Source organism: Corvus hawaiiensis, chromosome 21, assembly GCF_020740725.1.
Source record: "Corvus hawaiiensis isolate bCorHaw1 chromosome 21, bCorHaw1.pri.cur, whole genome shotgun sequence".
In the NCBI taxonomy this organism is placed as follows: domain Eukaryota; kingdom Metazoa; phylum Chordata; class Aves; order Passeriformes; family Corvidae; genus Corvus; species Corvus hawaiiensis.
The window spans coordinates 2,340,964-2,361,313 of record NC_063233.1 but is presented as its reverse complement, the minus strand read 5'-3'; the positions used below and the strand labels follow the sequence as shown (position 1 = coordinate 2,361,313).

The window sequence follows — 20,350 nt, the reverse complement described above, 5'->3', positions numbered from 1 at the left end:
GTGAGGAGCAGCTCCAGCCCAGGAGCCACCTCCAGCAAGGCCCAAATCTGTCGCGAAGGGCAGGGAAGGGAAGCACAGGTTGCACTTGGCTGTGGAAGAGCAGCTTGGTGTTGGCAGGGTGAGACATTGCTGACAGCACAGTGGTGTGGCAGGAGCCATTCCCAGCCCCTCCATGGGTTTCCCGGTGCCATGCCAGCGGTTGGGTTGGGTTTTCTCCTTCCCTGTGCTCACTCTTCTCCCGTGGATTGGTGGTCATGGTCACACTGCCCCGGAAAGAGGAGCAGAATATTGTACAATTACCCATCAGCTCCTCTGAATCTCCTCCTGGAGAGGCTTCCAGCGACGGCCTAGAGAAGCTGTGGCTGCCCCATCCTTGGAAGTGTTCAAGGCCAGGTTGGACAGGATTTGGAGCAACCTGGTCTGGTGGCAGGGAGTGGAACAAGATGGTCTGTAAGGCCCCTTCCAACCGAACCCATTCTGTGATCCTGTGAAACAGATGGAAGCAGCAGATGCTTCCCCTGGGAACTCCTGTGCCCTGACAGCCCAGTGAGCTCAGACCAGGCTGCCATCCCCTTGGTGACAATCCTGTCATGTCCTCTCTGCTTGATCACGCCTTTTTTTATAATTGATGTTATTAGAAGAGGAATTGGCCAAAGGAAGCAGCAGCTCTGGAAGCTACTGAGGATGGTTTGGTAGAAGGAAATTGGGTTTGGAATAGAATTAAGGGAGAAATTATTTTCTCTTGTAATTCAAAAGCTTTCACTTCAAATGCAGGAATTGAGCTGGATGTTGGTCCTGGGAGATGGCTGGAAAGAGGGCAGGGCTGCAGTGTACGTGTGTGGACTTGGTCCGAGTGCCAGTGAGCGTGACCCGAGCTGGGACACAGCCCGAGCCCTGCGGATCCAGTGTCACCAGGAATCCAGGCGCTGGTGGAGCTGGGGGAGGGACACCAGTAACTCGAGATGTGCTGGACCAGTCCCCACTGGACCGAAATAAACCTGGAGAGGTGACCAGCTCTCTAAGCCAGGGGTGTGATTTCAGATGGCTTTTATTTGGGCTGAGGAACTGGTGCCCAAATAAAAGGCCTGAGTTCAGAGCTGTGATGCCAGGGGGTTGCTGGTGGCTCTGGGTGCTGGGCTCCAGCAGCACATCCAGCTGTGGGCTGCAGGTGGGATGCAAACCCCGCATGGTGAGATCCTGCACCCGCCCTGCATCCGGGGATGCAGCAGTGCAGCTTTCCCAGTGCCGTAGGGAAGAGTCCCAGCTCTCCCAACAGGTTTGGTTAGCGATCCATCAGCAGTTGCATAACAAGCTCTCCCACTCTTGGAAGCAGCGTGTGGAGCAGGAGCTGGTTCCAGCCAGGGCTCTGGGTGCACAATGTGAGCAGTGGCTCCAGAGGCTTCACTCCTAATCCCTGGTGAGGGCTGCTGGAGCCTCTCGGGGCTGTGCAGGTGTGTGGCTGCTGCTGCACCCCGAGACTGAATTATTCATGGCAGACTTGCCAGGCTTATGCATGATGTGGTTTCTTGGCTTTTATGAGCTGTAGCTTGGGCATAAACCACATTTATGTAGCAGTGAACCTCTATTTGTCCTCTGAGGGAGGGCTGCTCCACAGGGAATCTGTGCCCGGGAGCCCCAGACCTGCAGCAGCTCCCACGCGCCTCAAGTTTGGTTGAATTATTTATTGAGCTCCTCCTTGACGGGGCTGTGCAGGACAACCCTTGGAATAGTGAAGCCCCGGGGCTGTGCTGACCCTGCTGCCTCCAGCCATGCACAACCTCGACCCCTTCCTGCTGTGCAAGGGCTGGAGAGGGGTTTGGAACAACTCTCTGGATTTCTTGGCACGTGGGATTGGGTTTTTCACTCTGTCCCCATGGCCTCAGTTGGGGTGATCCAGGCACTGTGGGCTGCTGGACCACCACAAGCCCCACACAGCTCCTCCATGAAGTGTGCAAGGGAAAGAATAGTTCAGACCTTCAAAATCATCCTTAAAAGGACACCAGCTGGCTGTTCCCATGCTGTTGGATCGGTGTTGCAGCATCCCTGTTCCATCTGTGTTTTCCCCTACACAGGAGCTGGTTGCCAGGCTGCCTGGGATGAATCACGGGGTGCTCTCTTCCTGTACCCCCATACTCCTGCCTTCTCACAGACGAGCACCTTCCTCCCCTGCTCCCACATGGGAACATTCACCAAAAAAAGAAAAAATGCACAATCCCCCCTGAAGTCTGTGCTCTGGCCTCCAGTGAACCTTCCCCATCCCTCCTCTCCCCTTTCCTGTCTGAGAGGCAGCAGCCCACTCCTCCTGCCAGCCCCCTCTCCCCACTGCAGCAGCACCATGCCTGGTGCAGCCCAATTTGTAAGTGGTTTGAAGTATTTCCATCCAGCCCAGGTGTCTGGAAGTAGGACAGAGCCTTTCCCATTGGAGCCCTGGTGGTGCAGCTTCGGCTGCAGGCAGCCACGGGCTTCCCTGGTGCCATCACTTCCCGGGCTGAGCACTCGCTCAGATTCCCGTGGGTTACTGTGGGCTGTATTTATAGTTTGCTGGGCTAAAAATAAAAGCCCCAAGTGTAGGGTTCTCTAATCCCAGCCTCATGGAAGGAGGGATGCCCAGGAGCCCCTGGGAGGGGGTCTGGTGGGGAGTGTTGCCTGGGTCTGTGATGCCCCTGGGCCTGCTCCCATGGAGGGTTGATAAAAGTTTATTTTTTGGAGATGCTGCATCGCTGGCTGACCTGGCACCGCTCTTGCTCAGTGCAGAGCCTCGTGCAGGACTCTCATCCCACTAAAAATACTTTGTTCTGTCTCATCAGGCTCGATCTAACGGAGCCTGTGAGTGGAGGGGATGGAGCATCAGTGCTCCTGGCTGTGGCTACCAGATGGCGCGTGAGGAAGCCCTGCACGGCCCAGCTCTGAGAAAATGTGCTGCCAAATCCCTCTGAAAAATGTCTGTATGTGGAGCATTCATTTGTGCTGGTCCTGACCCCTCTGTGTGTGTGCCCAGCAAACATTCCTCCCTGCTCCTGACTGGTTGCCAAGCAAGATCCCTTTTCAGCTCCCACCATGCCGGACACAAGTGCTGGGCACTGCAGGGCAGTGTTCCAGAGGGAGGATGTGCAGGAGAAATGTGCCCGATGATGAGGAGCCCAGCGCATTCCCCTTAAGGAGACCTCCCCCCATTCACACCCTTGGTACCAAGGGAAGCCAAAGTAAGTAATTTCTCAACTGATTTCCTTAATCTGGGATTTTTTTGAACAGAACTGAAGTCCAAGAGCAGTATGGGGGAGCAGAATCTCATCTGTCCCTCTGGCTCTGTCCCAGTCCCTCCATGCCACCAGCACTGGGCAGCTGATGGGCTCCAGCCTCTTCCCCACTCCTGACTCCTGCAAATAAAAGCCAAGATCCCGGCGTGGCACTGCCTTGCGGGGCTGCATCTGAAAGCTTTCCCCACACTAAACCTTCCAGCTTTAGCCAAAACCAAAGCGGGAATATCTGCTCCCGGCATCGCCCCGCAGCCCCCGGCCCCCTCCTCCGCATCTCTGATGTCACTCGGAAGCAGCGTGAGTCAGCCGGCAGTTGCCGTGGTGATGCCAGCGATGCCGGGGAGCGCAGCGCTGCCCCGCTGCCCCCAGCCCTTCCCGGGGAGCGCAGGGGACCGAGCCCCCCGGCGCTGAGCCCCGGGACGTGCCATGGGCTCCCATGCCACGGGGTGCTGCCCAGAGCCCCCGGCGACCCCCGAGGCTGCGAGGATGTCGACGGCGGCCACCGGTAAGTCAGCGCTGTCGGGGATTCACCTGGCCAGGGGCTGCTGCTGGGGGTCTTTGAGCGGTTGGGGGTCTTACAGCAGCCGTGTGTCCGCCCAGCAGGACAGGCAGCGGCACCCAGTGCCCCAGCCCCACGGATGGCCAGCTGTGGCGTACGGGCTGCTCTCCGCCAGTTCTGAATCCCGGGAAGAGAATGGAGCTTGGGGCAGGGTGGTGCTGGGCAGGCATCAGCCTTGGCACGTGTGAGGACCGGGCTGGGGTGGCACGGGGGGACCAGGGCCATACAGCCCCGCACGGGTGGGCAGCATCCACACCAGATGGCCCAAGTGACCAGCACTGTGAACGGGGACAGAGGGGTTACCCCTGTCACAGCAGGATGGGACCACCCCGAGCCATGTTGTGTTTCATCCCCAGGTACTGCTCATGGTTTCATGGTCACTCTCCTCACTCAGACCTATCCTGGTGTGGGGCTGTGTCCTGCCCACATCTCTGCCAACCTCGGCAGGTGCCAAAGCCATTGGAAGGGATTGTGGGGGGTATCTGGTGATGGGCCCCCTCTGTGCCCTCTGTGCAGCAGGGAGGGACACACTGTGTGCCCCTGTGCTTTGGCATCCCTGCCAGGAGTGTGGGGACCGGGCTGGCCACTGCCCGCCCCTTGCCCTGGGAGTGTGCTCTGAGGTCCATCAGCCAGAGCTCGCTGCCATGGAGGCTCTGGCGTGGTTTGGTTTCCTGCTCGGTGTCTCAATTTTTCAGTCGTCAAGTTCTTGCTGTAAATAGGACCCGGACGAGCAGGATGGAGGTGTTTCAATGCCTCTGGCTAATTTGTACATTCCCATATTTCTCTGGCCGCAGATTTAAGAGCGTTGGAGCCTGTGCAAGCTGGCTGGGGCCCAAGTGGGTGAGGAGGGCAGTGTTTGCTTTGGCACCTCTCTGGAGGCAGGGTGGGAGAGGGCAGGGCTGCCAGGTGAAGGGCTCAGCTGTGGCACAGAGCTGGCAGCAAGGGAAACCGGGAGCTGCATCCCACCAGAAGAGCAGGAACTAGAAATACTGGATGGGAATGAGGCAAAATGCAGTGGGAAGCCACCACCCACCCCCGCCAGACCCTGCTGTGGGGGAATTAGAGGAGCTTTAATTTGCTTTTGAGGCAGTTTTTGCTGGGCTGAAGCACATCAAAATCACCCAGAGCGAGTTTCTCTGCTGGCCTCTCAGCCCAGGGCTGAAGGTTTATATTTGTGGAGAAAGAAGCCTTAAAATCCAGAAATGACAGCCCTGTCCTCAAAATATCCCCTGTGTCACGAGACCATAACTCCAATCTGCCACAGGGAATGGGAAATGCTGGGTCAGGTACATCCCTCCTGTGGCTGGGATGGATTTTCCAGGACCTGGCAGGCAGCGTTTGCCTTTGTGCATCCCCTGGGGGACCTGGAACAAGGCGGCTCCGGATTTGCTCCCTCATGAGCACCTCCCCCTGTGTGATGAATGCAGAACATTTTGGTGAAATCACCATGTTGTAACAGCTTTTTGGAAAAGGTTGGCTGAGTTGGCTGTGACTTCCCAAAGGTAAGGCTTAGCAGGGGATCAGGATGTTGTTTTTGAGGATAACCACGTGCCAGTTCATGGCACAAGGAGGGCTCTGTGCCATGCTGATGGATGCCAGGCTATTCCTGTGCCAGGGATTTGTACTGCTCTGCAACCCCAACAGCATTTATTGGGATGACGATGCTGAGTATGTTCCATCTTGCTCTGGGCTCTTGCACTTTGCACAGCCCAGAGCAGGGGGAAGATGTTGCATTTTGGAATCCAATTAGATTTTTTTCTTGTTCGTTCCTCCTGCCTTTCACTTATCCTTTGATTTCCCGCAATGTTTAAGTGGCAAAAAAAGTTGGAGATAAGTCATTCTGTTTTTGCACAGTTGTACAGTTGTGGTAGATATAGTTTTACTCAAAGTGTCGTCACGAAAAAAATGCATTTTACAAAGAAATCACCTGGGAAAAGAAAATCAACAGTCCCTATTGAATCTGATTTGTTTGGGTTTAGCAACTCAAATGTAGCTGCTAAAAATGGTTTAATGAATACAAAGATACATGGAAAGATAGAAACATCTCATTTGCTCGTTAATTAGATCATGGCAACACTCAAAACCCTTTCAGTGCTCACCCAGCTCCTCCCTGGGGTCTCCCTGCTTGGGGTTGCCTGAGAAATGGCAAAGCATGGTGGGATGAGACTCTCGGGAAAACCTTCTGGGCTGTAAATGCTATTGACCCGTTATTCTCCTAAACATAGTCCAGGGACTTTAAAAATAAATAATCTTACAGATAAAAATATCTTACAGGCTAAACCCCCTCCTATTACTGATGCAGGCACTTAGAACCCACCAGCAGCACTTCCAGAGCTGTAATTGCTGGAGATAACCGGAGGCCTGGGGATGGAGCATCCCGCTCTTCACAGCTGGAGAACGAAGGTCTGGCTCCCAGCAAGGAAGGCAGGCAGGGTGAGCTGTCACCCCTCCCTCTGCCAGCTTTCCCCCTGGCAATAACAGAGTCATTAATTAATGTTTGCACAGCACTTTGAAGATAAGTGCTGAACACAAGTATTCTTTTAAATGTGATGGGGCTTGCCCCTTGCTGGGGGGAAGCCCCTCTCTGTGAGGAGCAGAGCTGCCAGTGCTCCCCGCCTGTCCCATTTCTTGGGTTTCATACACATCAAACACTCCAAGCAAGGGAGAAAGAAAGAAATCTGAATAACTTGTTGCACTCAACAGCATAACAGCTGAGTTGCATATACATTACCTTTGAAATAATACAAAAGCTAAATGAAATAGAGTCCTACTACCCACACTTCATTTGTTTTCTTTATTTACATGAAAAACGTTGCTCATTGCCTGTGGTTCCCTGATGCACAAGGCCTTGCCACTGCATATTCCTGCCGAGCTACAGAATTGGAGATAAGGAATTGCTGACAGCGGCGCTGTGCCTTAGACACTGTTCCCGTGCTCTTGGGAATGGCACTGAAGTGACGGTTCCATTACTAAGAATAATATCCTGCTCTCTCCTCCTTGAGGCTGGCTCTGTGATGGACTGTCACAGGAAACTACTCTGTACAAGGGAGAAAAAGACATTTGGAGCTGTAGGAGCAGCAAGAGCATGAGGAGGCTGCCAGCCCCACTCCACTCCCCCTCGTGTGATGGGACCCAGGCTCCAGTCAGCCAGGAGATATTTGAAGTGTCTTTTTGACCCCATCTCCCTTTCCTTATGGAATTTCTAGTAAGGTGTAATTTTTTTCTTTATCTCTGTAGTATGTGCATGCATTTAGGATCCTAAATCCCACGGACACAGAGGAGACAGACCCCTCTGCCCCCCAGGTAGTCGTGATGCCAGCAGTGGCCCCGCGCTGTGACCTCGGGGTGTGCCCAGGCTCTAAGTCAATCCTGGCTGGGGATATTAAGTGCTCAGCACCGGGGCAAACGAGGCCCTGCCAGAACTAAGCACGGGGAAGCAGCTACAGCAGGGTTCAAAATTAGTCCAGGGCTGAAAATAGAGCCCTAAGGAGAGAGCTGCAAGCAGCCAGGGCTGTGAGTGTGCATGAGCTGCTCACTGCTCTGCCGGGGCCGTCTCCAGCACTCATGGCTGTCTTGGAAATTTTGTAAGGGTAAGAGATAAAAATGTTCATTCGAGTGTTTTCTCTCACTGCTCTGGAGAGCACAGGCAGCAGCTGCTGGGCAAGACTGAAGGCAAAAAACCTCTTCCCAGAGAGAGACACCTGCCTTTATTGGCTGCTGAGGACAAGCTGCGGCTGCCCATCCTTGGAAACGTTCCAGGCCAGGTTGGATGGGGCATGGAGAAACCTGGCATAGTGGAAGGTGTCCTTGCCCACTGCAGGGGGTTGGAACAAGATGATCTTTAAGGTCCTTTCCAACGCAAACAATTCTAGGAATGGAAGCTCTTGCTCTACATGCCCAGGAACTATCTCCTCCCTGTAAGACCCAGGCCACAGCACATTCATATTTTTACAGAAGATACATTTTTTTACAACATTCATTTAGATCTGCTGTCCTTGGGGACATCAGATATTCTGGGAACTGATACTCTTATTCTACACATAGTCTCCCAATATTGATAGTTGAAACATAGTGGAAGAAACCAAAATCCTAGGTTTTCATCCAGTATGGCAGAAAACAAGCACGACGGTTCAGCTTTGCTACCTGCAATAGGTGTTCTGTTTGAATATGGTATTTCTCAAAGGAATTGCCTGCTAGTAATTAACCTCAGAGCTCTGCTGGAAGACAGGCTGTGCAGCGTGTGTCAGTTCACGTGTACACCCACTCTCAGGGCGTGAGGAATCCAGGAGACTAATAGGGAAATTATTTCATATAGAAAAGAAATGTATTACCATTTTCCAGCAGAAAAGCCTTGGAGCATGTTTAGTAGTGGAGCACAGAGAGAAACAAGCAGCACGCAAATTACAGATGAATTTGTTGCTGCTGAATACGGGAGAGTCATTTATTTTCTCACGGAAAAAGCAAACACACTTAGCAATCCACGGTGACCCTCCCACTTTAAATGCAGGCTTTTTATCTCCAGGACAAGTTTGAGGACGCTGGTGTGGGATGATGCCGAGTTCCTGACAAACCACTTCATCATCACCTACAAAGTTTCCCAAAACATCAGTTTCAGCTTCCTCTTAAGGATATGCAAATGCCCTCAATACCAGAGTTTCGGGGAATTACCACAGAGGAAGAGGTGGCAGCACATTCCACACCAGACTGGAAGAAGTGCAGAAAGGAGAAAAAGGGGCAGAGCAAGAGATAATTCCAGGGCCAGGATCCTATGTGCAGCAGAGGCCTGGGAAAGGACAGTGCTCCCCTTTATGCTTTTTCCATTTTTTTGTTCCAAAAGTTTCAGGGGTTGAGGTGATACTGGTTTGGTTTCGTGGGGGCTGTCTGCCACCTTCTTAGAGCATATTTTTACTCCTGATAAGTTTAACAACTGGATCCATTCTTTACCTCAAGGAAAAATATGTCAGAGGAAGAAGTAGGTCAGTTTTCTCCCGGTTACGCCTTCACCCTCAATACAGGTTACCTGCTCCAGGAGTCCAGGGGTTTTCTGTTCCTGCCGTGGCTCTAATGCCCAATCCACCATGAAAATGAAAACATTCTTCTCAAATATAAGGGGATTTGGATTGTGCCTTAATGCTTAATCTAAAAACAAGAGCAGCTTGTTCTGATGATAACGCCACAAAACGACAGCCTGTAACCACTGGGTTGAAAACTGAACCCCTCGAACAGAGATTATAAAACAACCAGCAAGTTGTTTGCAAAGACACTTTGATTGCACACAATCCTGCAATATGGAAGAGTGACAGAGGCTGGAATAACCTTTGGACACCAGGTTGTATTTCCTGGTGACACAAACAAAGAATGCCCTCCCCTTGCACTTTGAGAAGACACAGGGAAATAAACGTTGAATCTTAAGACAGACCCAAATGAATCTTTAATGATTCTGAAATATATAATCTACCAGTTACATGCAGCAGGAAAATAATTTATGAGAATCATAACAAAATTAGGTAGAATAAGGTCAGTCTGCTATCGCTGTTGTGCAGCTAAACTTATAATCATGGTTTCAGTAGATGGATATGAAGATAATTCATCTGGCCGGCACAGGCATTAAAGGCTCTGAGCTCAATCATGCAGCTTCACTTTTCAGACGAGCCCTAAAACTCTCTTGTCAAGTGAGCTAATCTGCAGGATCCGGGTTTGATCACGAGCCTGGTGCACAGTGGTGGCCAAAACTGCACAGGGTTTTGGGCACCACAATATAAGAAAGATCTGAAGCTGTTAGAGAGCATCCAAAGGAGGTCATGAAGATGGTGAAAGGTCTGCAGGGGAAGCCAAATGAGGAGCAGATGAGGGCACTTGGCTTGCTCAGCCTGGAGGAAACTGAGGGGAGACCTCAATGCTGTCAACAACTTCCTCCCGAGGGGCAGCTCCGAGCTCTGCTCTCTGTGACCAGGGAACAGTTAGAGCTGAGTCAGGGAGATTTAGGTTGGATATCAGGGAAAGGTTCTTCCCCCAGAGGGTGCTGGGGCATTGACCAGGCTGCCCAGGGAATGGGCACAGCCCCGAGGCTGCCAGAGCTCCAGGAGTGTTTGGACAACGCTCCCAGGGATGCACAGGGTGGGATTGTTGGGGTGTCTGTGCAGGGCCAAGGGTTGGACTCAGTGATCCCTGTGGTGGGTTCCTTCCAGCTCAGGATATTCCATGATTCTATTCTACGGCTCTATCACCCCTACTTGTCTCCCAGCCCTGTGTAGCAGGACAGCGGCCTCTAAACAGGGCTGGGAGACAAGACTGTGTCTAACAGCAAAAAACCCTCACATCATGTACCCGTCACACATTTCTTGCTGTTGTTACAGATCACGACATAAAACAGGGAAAGAAATTTGCTTTTTGCCAAGAAATACATAAGATTTGAAAGTCAGGCTTTGGCCTGAAAATTGTCTTTGACATCCTTTGATGGTGAGCAGGGAGTAACTTGGCAAACCTTGAAGGACGTTATTTGTAATACCATGAAGAAAAGTATTGCTGATACTTTTTGACACAAACCCAGTGTTTTATTGAGCCTTGCTGGCAACAGAGAGAAATCTCAACCCTTCTTGCACTTAAGAAAATGACTGCTTCGGTACAGAGGAATCTATCATGCACATAAAGGTTCCCACAGCTGGTGGTTTTTGTGGAGAGACAAAGTTTCTTTGGCATTTCTGTGCTTCCCTGCATCCAAAGGGAAGGCTGGCTGGAGATGCCAAGGGGTTGTGACACTGTGGGGTGAGGATGGGGTCGGGATGGGATGGGGGCTCAGCAGCCAGACCCCTGCAGACCCCACACGTCCCCCGGGCTGTGGGTTAGGAGGGCCAGGACCTGCCTGACAGGTCACTGGAGTGGGACACAGCTCAAGTGGCTCTCGTTCACCCCTTTTTTAACCAAGAAAGAGGCTCTTTCTCCATCATGACTCCCACAGGGTGGACCGCAGTGCTCCCCCGGCTGCCACAACCCAGGTCACCACCCGCCCCCCAAGGTGGGGTAGGGGATGAGGGTGGCAGGGCTGTGAGGGCAGGAGGACCGTGATGGTTGTGGGTCCGTGAGGGGGCTGTGGGTCCGTGAGGATCGTGGGTCTTTGAGGGCTGTGGGTCTGTCAGAGTTGTGGGCCCGTGAGGGGGCTGTGGGTCCGTGAGGGGGCTGTGGGTCTTTGAGGGCTGTGGGTCTGTCAGAGTTGTGGGTCCGTGAGGGGGCTGTGGGTCCGTGAGGGACCGTGCGGGCGGCGGGGCCATGAGGGGCGGGTCCGCTCTCCCCGCGCGCGCGGGCCGGCGCGGTCGCCACGGCAACGGTTGCCTGGCGCGCGCGGGCGGCGGGAGGCCGTGCCCCGCGCGCGCGCACGCGCAGGCGCTCCCACCTCCCTCCCCGCTCCCTCCCGCCTCTCCCTTTTCCCGCCGAGCGCGCGCCCCTGGCCGGGCGAGGCGGGAGCGGCGGCTGGAGAGGGAGCGGGCGCGGGCGCGCGCGCGGGGCGGGAGGCGGGCGCATGCGCGCGCGCGCGCGCGCGGCCCCGAGCGCTGTGGCAGCCGCGGCCCCTCGGCGGCGGCGGCTCCGTCCGTGCCTCCCGCACCGGCACCGGCGCCGGGCCCGCCGAGCCTCCCCAGCCCCGCCCCGCCGGGGCTCCGGGCACTGCCGTGCCCCCTTCCCGCGCCGGGGATGAGGCAGCGGTAGCGCGGCAAGGTGAGGCGGCGGGGCCTGCAGGCCGCGGCGGGCGGGGGGGAGCGGCGGCGGCGGGGGCTCGGCGGGGGCTTGCGCGGAGCCGGCGCCGGGTGGGCTGTGCCCCCCGCCTCCTCCGCCCTCGCCGCCGCCGCCTCCTCCTCCGCCCGGGTGGGGCGGGGATGCGGGGAGGGGGCGCCGCCGGCCCCCGGCGCTGCTCGGCCGGGCCATGGGCGTGCGGGCGCGGAGCCTCTGCTGCTTCTCGGGGGCGAGGCGGGGGAAGGAGCCGCAGGTGCTGCCCTGGCTCTGCCCCCTGCCCCGGCGCGGCCCCGCGGGCGGGGAGGGGGCGGCGGTACCTGCCCTCATTGTTCGGGAGAGCCCCATCCTTCTTTATCCCATCGGCAGGTGACGGGGCTGCGCCTTTCTCCGCTGCCTCGGCCGGGGGCTCGCCGAGCCAGGCCCTGCCCTTGACAAAAAGGGATGCTCGCCCCGGGCTCCGATGCCTTTTGATTTCCGAGTGGCTTTGGAATCGCTACATCAGCCCTCCCGATGGAAATCCCGAAGGATGTCGGGCCTGTTGTGTGCAGCCTGGCCAGCCCCTCTCCTGTGTGCCTTTAGAATCGTCGGCTCATGTAAAAGTCTCTGCCTTTTGTTTTTGTTTTAGATGGTGGATGTTGATGTTTGTGCGGGTGGAGATAGTACCAGAAGAAAAATGGATGCTCTGACAGATAGTGCAGTTGAGATTGTCCCTTTGGAGCTCTATGATTCAGCCAGAGCAAAAATAGCTGCTAATCTACAATGGATCTGTGCTAAAGCCTACGGAATAGGTAAGATCACCTCTGTCAAGAAGTCATTCTTGATTTTGTTCTTACTTTTTCTGTCTCCCCTGCTGTTCCAGGAGTAATTACATTTGGCTTTGTTTTAAATATCAATAATATGGCAGCCTGTTCTCTTGTAATACTGTTATCTCTGCTGGTACCTTAAACAGGAATAACGGGACTGTATGAGATGCCCTGAATCAGCAAACCTAATGGTGAACGCTCCCAGATGGTGCTTGGCAAGAATTGCCAACCTCAGAATGTTTAAATCCTTGCTTTAGCTAAGCAGACTTTGTTCTGCAGAGCTTTATGTCATTGCTTGCAGGCCCCAAGCCCCTCCAGGCTTTAGGTGGTTCCTTGTCTGGTCATCTTGGCCAGCGGATGCTGGGACCTTGACACCTTTTGTGTGCTCAGTTAGGACTTCTTTTTCTGTCAGCTTGTGGTTTTACTTCCAAAATGATCTAAAAAGTAATTCATTTATGTTCAGCAGCATTTTTCTTTTATGGAAAGAATGTTGAACGAGCAGGTGTAGTATGGGTGCTGTGACATTAAAGAGCAGCTTGTAGGTGACAGAGGAGTTCTTCCTTTCCTCATATTGTCATAAACTTTTACTGTCAAACGTGGAAAAATAAATATTCTTGGAGTGTATTTGTACAGTGTTTTCTTGGCAGCTATTGAAATTTGCTTTTTTGTTTTGAAATAGATCTGTCTCAATGTACAAGATACCTCTCAAATTTAAGTAGCTTCATTATGAAGAAACAGGGTGCAATACTAGTGGGTTTGTTTTATCCAGAACAAAAGATATAATAAAAACATGCATAGAGTCTTGTTTTGGAAAATGAGGTGGCCCTGTTAATCTAAGTCTAATTCTCCAAACTCATAATATGCTTAATGGATTAGCACTGGCTTACTTGGTGACAAGGCTGAAGAAAAGTGGTCCATTCCTGCCATTAAATATTAATTCTTGCTGGAATATTTCTCTAAATTATTTTTCTTTTTAAACATTTCCAGCCCTGTCAGTGTCCCCTTCATCTTGGTGATTGTGGGCAAAAGAAAAGCAGGGGTTTACAGTGTTTAATGTATTTTGTAACAAGCAACAAGAGGCAGAAAAACCCCATGGATCAGATGATGTTTGAAAATGTGGGAATTTGGGGAGGCTGTCAGGGGAGCATTGAAAACTTAAAAGAGCAGAACAGGCACTTCCTCATGTAAATATTTCTCAGTTACTGGAATTGTTTGTAACATTTCCTGAAACTTTTTAGCGGTCTGTGATAAAATGGCTATTCCAGACCTGGGGATGCACTATTTATATTGTGACTTTGTTTCAAAGGAAAGCTGATCCTAGATGGGAAGGGACTGGCACGGATCCTACGCTGCAGCGAGAGCTCGGTGGCCTCGTGCTGCTGGGTGGTGTCTGCTCCGGCACTCAGGGTTGTGTCTGAACCTCATGGACCAGTTAATTGCTTAATGGCAAGTCTGTTTATGCTCCTGACAACACAGGTTGTAAAAGTATTTGGCTTTCCTGTGACTAAAAGCTGAAAAGAAACAGCTTTTCCCATGGCAGAGCTGTGATCTCTGGCTGCAGCAGCCTCTGCCAGTTTTTCTGCTTGCATTTAGGCTTGTTCAGATTGCAAACAACAGAAGCTAAATGCCACAAACAATAGGAAAAAGTAATTTTTTCCCCAGTGAGTAAGGATTGGTGTCCGTGCGTGTCTTTGCAGGAATGTGGCCCGTGGAAATGTAGTTTGATTTTTGAAATGGCTCCTGCAAGTCGCTGTCACATGTTAGCCATTACTGCTGGAATAGCATTGCACAATCCCTAGAAATTTATAAACCTCTTTAATTCATAGAGAGATGGGTTTAAGAAGGTTTCCTGTGTGATTAAAATTTTGAATAATACTTGAATTTAACACATTACTTGTCATCTCTCAGGGTTGTGTTGTAGTTTTAAGATACTGGATGTTGTTCAGTGAGTCTTGGGCAGCTACAATCGTGATTTTATTATATAAAATCTCACTGTGCAGATTAAAGGGTTTGAGGACATGTTATTATTTTAGACTTATTTCTGGTTAATTTGGTAAAAAAAAAAGCTTATCTGTTTGTAATATTAAAACACTTCTGTTCTGAAGTAAATCTTACCAGGCTTCCGTAACTGCCTTCAAGTGAATGAGTATTTTTCTGAAATGTTAGATTTGGATTTGATTTATGAGTTGACATAATTTTGTGCCTGATCTTTCAAATTCTGGTGCATTTCATTTTCATCTGGGTAAGGCTGAGTTCGTGGTGAAGAGTGGAAAGGGTGAAGAACAGGAATTGGATGCTGGTGTAGACTGTTACTGAAAGTCATTCATCCCTGCAGGTTTTACCTGCAGCTGCATTCTCTCTTTGCCGTTAAAGGATATTTGAATTCTCCACTTCTAAGCTGGCATTTAAATAGGAAAATTCTTCATCCTTTGTTTTCTTTTCCTCAAGGACAAATCACTAGGAACATGCATGACAAATAATTAGAAGTCCTAGTTTGGGCTTTGTTTTATTTGATGATGCAAGATGATGTAGTCCTCCTTTTTTTTTTTTTCCCTTCTGGCCATGAAAAGAGAATTTTGGTAGCCAAACAACTGAGCAGCCACACAAACACGGCAAGACAACCCCTCTTCTTGCACAGGAATTGGGCTGGATGATTTGTTCCTGGAAACCTGCAGCTCCTGGCTATGGTGGATGCCTGGCTGGCACAGATGGGCTCCAGAGGGAGGTCCTACAACTGCTTGTCTGAATTCCAGAAAACAGAGGGGAAGGATGTCATGAAGGAAGGTGTTTCTCCATTCGGTGTCATCCATCTCCCCAAATAAACCTTGGGAGTACTGACACAGATCACTCTTGGTCTGAGCACATCTGGAAACCTTCTGTACTCTGGAAAGATTCGAAGTCCCTTTAGCTGAGACAGTGGTTTGAGAAAATGGAGTTTAATTAGACCAGAATTATCTTTTTTATCCTCAAACTTTGATGAGAACCAAACGGCCACTTCAGAGAATTCTAATTCCTAATGTTAAAGGGGTTGAGGAGCAAAGCTTCCACTGAGTGTAGGGAACTTCAGTTCACAGGGGGTGAGCATGGGAGGGCTGGGGAGGCTTGGCAGGCCCTCCATGGGGAGATCACTTTTCCACAGTCACTGGAATAATCCAGATTGCCAAGCAGGAATGAGGCCACGCAGAGCAGTGGGAAGTGGACCTGGCCCTTCAGCCCTGCCGGCCCCTCAGGCTCTGAGCAACAGCAGTTGCAAAGAACAAACTCAGGATGGTTTTATTTGGTACCACCTGGGAAAATAGACAATGACAACGAAAAATTCTGATTTCTCAGCAGATTTAGTGTGGCATTAATTTATGTGTAGGAATTGTTTTCCATCATCGTGGCTATAATACTAAAATTTAGATACTGAAGGATGTGAAAGTCTCTCAGTGTTGCAGCTTGCTGTGAACACTGGGTTCTTTCCAACCCTTTCCATAGCAGATGATGTTGCTCCTGTAAAACACTTCGCAAAACTCAGATTTTTCAAAAGGGACCTGATGGTTTTACTTATTTATTAGGACTGGGAGCTTTATATAGTTTCCAGACTTAATGCTGACAGTAGCCTGAAACCTTTGGCAAGATGCAGACAGGAAAGCCAAGGACTAATGGAATGCATTGGAGGGGAAATGTAAGTTTGTCTTTTTTTGGTCTTTGAGTACTTTAAATTTACTTGCTAAATAAGGTTTTACAGTACTGTAATAGCTCCCCACAGGTACCACTTGGTAGAGGCAGTGTGAGAATGTTTCCTGGGCTAAATTCCCTAAATCCCTGGATTCCCTGCTTGCCTTTGTCAGCTTTCTTCTCAGGTGGGTAATAAAAATACTTTTAAGAAAGCTGTTGTGTTTAGCAAATATGAACAGTTAAACGTTTGTTTCTTTAATAGCACCTGTTTGATAAACACTGAGTATTATTGTGTGAAGTTTACAGGGGTGAAGGATTCCATAATTATTATTTTGTCTCTTCTGCTTTATCCAGGTTTGTGGCTTTATCCTTGATCAAAAGATATGGTAATAAGTGCAGTCACTCTCCCGGCAGTTTGCAAAGCCTTTAGCTTGGGGTTTTTCCTGCCTGTTGTATGTAAATTTTCATGTGTCCTATTACAGATCACTTACAGGCTTTAGAATTCAGTGCTGTAATGAGAACCAACACAGAATGTTTATATTCTGGTGGTCTTAGTGCTGAGAAGGTGTAGTTTGTGCTCATGCTCTGCAGCTTGGAGGACATTCACCCAGTGCTGAATAATTCTGGGAACAGATACTGATACTAACGAAATCCTACTCAGAATTTGAATAAGCTTCGTGCTGTTTACCAGGACAGCTTGGCTCCCTTTCCATGTGAAACCAGTTCTTCGTGCTTCTGGAGGTAAAATAACATCTGGGGTGTATCCACCCCGTCAGTTCAAAGGATAAATCAAATTTGTTCAGATTGCTGTATTTTTCTTTATCAAGTCATAATCAGGTGGTTGTCTTTGAACAGGTTTTTGTAAGTGAGATGATAATGAAATGGTCCCTCCCCTGAAGCAAGGAGAGTCTGGCAATAATTGTCTCTCTGACAGTTGTTGCAAGTGAAGTTATTTTTGTAATCCTCTCAACGATTTTGTACTTGATGATTTATACTCAGAACTGACAGTTTTTGAGAGATTGGGAGTCATTGATATGATGGAACAGACCAAAAGAATTGCTGAATGAAAAACCATAGTTCTTTATTTTTGAGTCCTTCATCTCTTACAAAAATAGGCAGTGGAGGTATCTCCCCATTAGGCCCAGCAGGGCAAGAACACTTGAGAGTTTCTGCTGCTGAAACTTGGAAAAAGTATTATATTCCTTTGTTTTTTTGTAAGTGTGGGAAGCAGCAAAAATGAGCATAAGAGTAATGTGGTATAAACTTATATCGAACTCGTGTGTGGAAGAGATCCAGTCAGCTCTGATACTGAGGGTAGGGTGGTAAATTCTTCAACAATTCTTGTTAGAAAACTTAGGGCAAACTGAATTAATGATGTTCACCTTCACAGAGCTGATTGCTGGTCAGGTACTGTTGGTTTTAAGTTACTGTAAAACCACTGGTGCCTTTTGAACCCCTCAGTTTGTCCAAAATTGGCAGCTCTAAAACTTGTGTTGAAGTTGATGCAAACATTTGACTGGGGAAACAACTCAGAAAGCACATCAGGAAAAGCAGGAGGTGTTTGCAAGCTTTTCAAAGGTGACTTCCTTTGGGAATTAAGATGGTGTTGGAAGCTTTTTTATAAGCAAAAAATAAGGACAATTTGGTTTCCTTTAGTACAATTTGTTAAATTGCTTGAGCAGAAATTTTTATAACTATAGCTTAGGTGTTAATTTCTCAGAGTTTAGTTTTTCATGTTGATTTTTTCCAACGTCCAAGCCATAAATGTGTAAAAACTCAAGTTTTAATGAGCAGAACTTTTCTAACCTCCAAGTTCAGTTATAGGTCATGGAGAGAAGGTGTTGGAAAAGATGCTGATAGAAACTGGGACTTGGAAAGCCTGGGACATTTTCTTCAAAAAGAGCATTGGCACATTCTGTAGTGAGGCAAGGAAAAAGCATGTGACACCTGGAGTTTGTCTGATCCCTAAAAACTGGGGAGAAAAGGTGTCCATGATGCCAGGGGCTACTTGTGTGTCCATGGTGTGTGGTTTAAATTAGCACTGGGTCAACTCTGGTGGTGTGTAGTTGTCCTAAAAGTGACGAGGTATTCCTGAGATTTCTGGCAGTGTGGGAATGTTGTCATTTTTAAGGGGGGTCGGAGAATAAGCAGCCCTGGGTGCTGCAGGTGTTTTCTGTGGCATTGTGCTGCAGGTAAGAATATTTAACAGATGTGAAAGGTAAGATCAGTGTCTTCAGTTGCACTTTCAGATGCAGATTTCAAATATTGAAGACACGTCTCAATTCAAGCCCTTTTTTGTCTGTTCTGTGTTACCCCATTTGAGATAACTGCATCATGTACACATCATCAACTCTATTTAGAAGTTTCTCAACTCAGAATTACACACTTATTTAGCATCCTGTTTGCATTGCAGGTTTTTTTTTTTCTTATTTGTGCCTGCCATTATGTCCAGCATTAAATAAAAATGAATTAAATAGTAAAGTTAGCATTGCCACTCCTGAGCTTTGATGTGGTTTTTATATCTTAATTTTTTTGTGGATCATTAGTTAGGACATAAATCAGCTACAGGACTGCTCCTGTGTGTGACAGACAGACAGAAGTGTTGTATGTACTACTGTAAAAAATTAACCTGGGCAAGTGTTTACAGTGAAATAAATTGCAATTATGGGAGCATTAATGTTGATTAATGACTTCCTGTGATAGTCTTCAAATTATTAATCCTGGTGCTGAAAGTTATTCCCACCCAGCCCTACCCTTAATCCTGGTCAATCCAAATCCATTCAGTCCTTAAGCAGTTATATGGAGATCAGAAATGTGAAATTAGAGGACTTTTTAGTGTAAGAGAAAAATATTTCAGGTTTCTTGACTGGACTTTCAGATTGAATTACAAGATTCAAATTGGGTTTTTTCCCTGTTTTTTGTTTGTGTGTTTGTTTCGGGTTGTTTGTTTGGGTTTTTTTTTTAACATATTGATTTCTGTGACATGGAATCTCCTCGCTAAGAACTAGATCCATTTAGTGCTAGAAAAGGCTTTTAAAAATCATTGAAATGGAGCTGGTTTAATCGGAAATTGATGTGGGAGGTCTGCCTGCCCCTGTCACGCGGGAGGCTCAGCACCACGCTCCCATGGCCTGTCCTGTGTTAATAATGTGTGTAAAGACCCCAATCCTATAGAGTGGATCCCTCCTGGGCGTTTTAGTGTTGCAGAGAAACCTTTTTGCTCGCTGTGGTTGCAGTCTATAAAATAATCACAGTCTCTCTACCTTGTGGAGAAGGGAAAATCCCGAGGAAAACCCAGCCTGTGCAAGGACTGTGGGGCAGGAGATGTCTTGGAGGGATTTCAAGGCTCTTTGTCCACCCCTTCCAGCCCAGTTCCAGGCAGTAACCTCAGTTTTCCCATCAGGGCCTGGGAGCTGGTGGAGAGCAGGTGTTGGTACTAAACCCCTCATCCAAGTGCTTCAGATTTCAGGCATTTGGAATTTGCATTTTTCTTGTTGTTGTTTTACAAAAAGCCTTTAAAACTTGGAGTGGTGCTAATGCTCTGCCAGAGATGTACAACCTCATGGATCTTTTATGAGCTTGTATTATTTCCTTTCACAAATAATTTTAGTACAAAGCAATGTGTCTTTGGTGTAGCTGCTTGTAATGAACTAAAATGTTGAATTATACGAGCTGCTTTGCATTTGGATTTTTGGATCTTTCCTCAGTCTTTAGAAATGGAAGCTTGAGTTCTCTATCTAGAAATGGAAATGGCCATTAAATGGAATGAGCTTTCAACAGCCTTTGATTTTAGGTCAGGTTGACTAATGTTAAGAAGATTTAAAAAATCTGAATTTATTATGTATTTCACTAAAAATGGACACCCATGTTAACAAATGCTACTTAGGTAGTGCCAGTGGGTTTTATTGTGTCCCTTCCAACCATCTTCAGTAAAAAGTCACATTCAATGTCACAGAAAGGAAAAATAATTATCTTAATTTTAATAAACTTCAGAAAGCTTCACATTTTGAAAAATAGGTCCAGCACTGTCTGACTAACAGGAGCTGTTAGGGCTGTTAGACAGCAGTGGTTTGCTACATATTTTTATCTAAGTGAGATGTACTTGTGGCAATAACACTCTGTCTCCATTCCTCTTCTTTATGAACATCAAGTGCTCTGCAGTATACAAATATTGTGTGGCTTATTTTGCAGTCAAAGATATGGGTAGCAGTTTCTTGGAATGGGAAAATTTAATTATTCTGGAAATGAGCTGAATGAAAAGTAAATATGCTGCCAAATTAATAATTCTTTTAAGTGTAGATGTGTATATTTAAAATGAACTGTTTAAGTGACTTTGGGGAAAGATA

The 20,350-nt window shown here is 48.8% G+C and overlaps 1 protein-coding gene across 3 annotated transcripts in view; it reads left to right on the top strand.

The window, feature by feature from the left end:
- The first annotated feature begins 3,562 nt into the window (after positions 1-3,562).
- The window catches only part of CAMSAP1 (calmodulin regulated spectrin associated protein 1), a 33,848-nt gene continuing 17,060 nt past the window's right edge, over positions 3,563-20,350 (top strand). For 2 of the 3 annotated variants that reach the window (XM_048325478.1, XM_048325477.1), the window contains exons 1-2: positions 3,563-3,762; positions 12,167-12,329. In XM_048325478.1, coding sequence (XP_048181435.1) covers positions 3,694-3,762; positions 12,167-12,329 — 232 coding nt within the window. In that variant the 5' untranslated portion in view covers positions 3,563-3,693. Of the gene's footprint in view, positions 3,763-11,412; positions 11,527-12,166; positions 12,330-20,350 lie in introns of those variants that run through there. The other variant, XM_048325480.1, reaches the window with a different exon arrangement.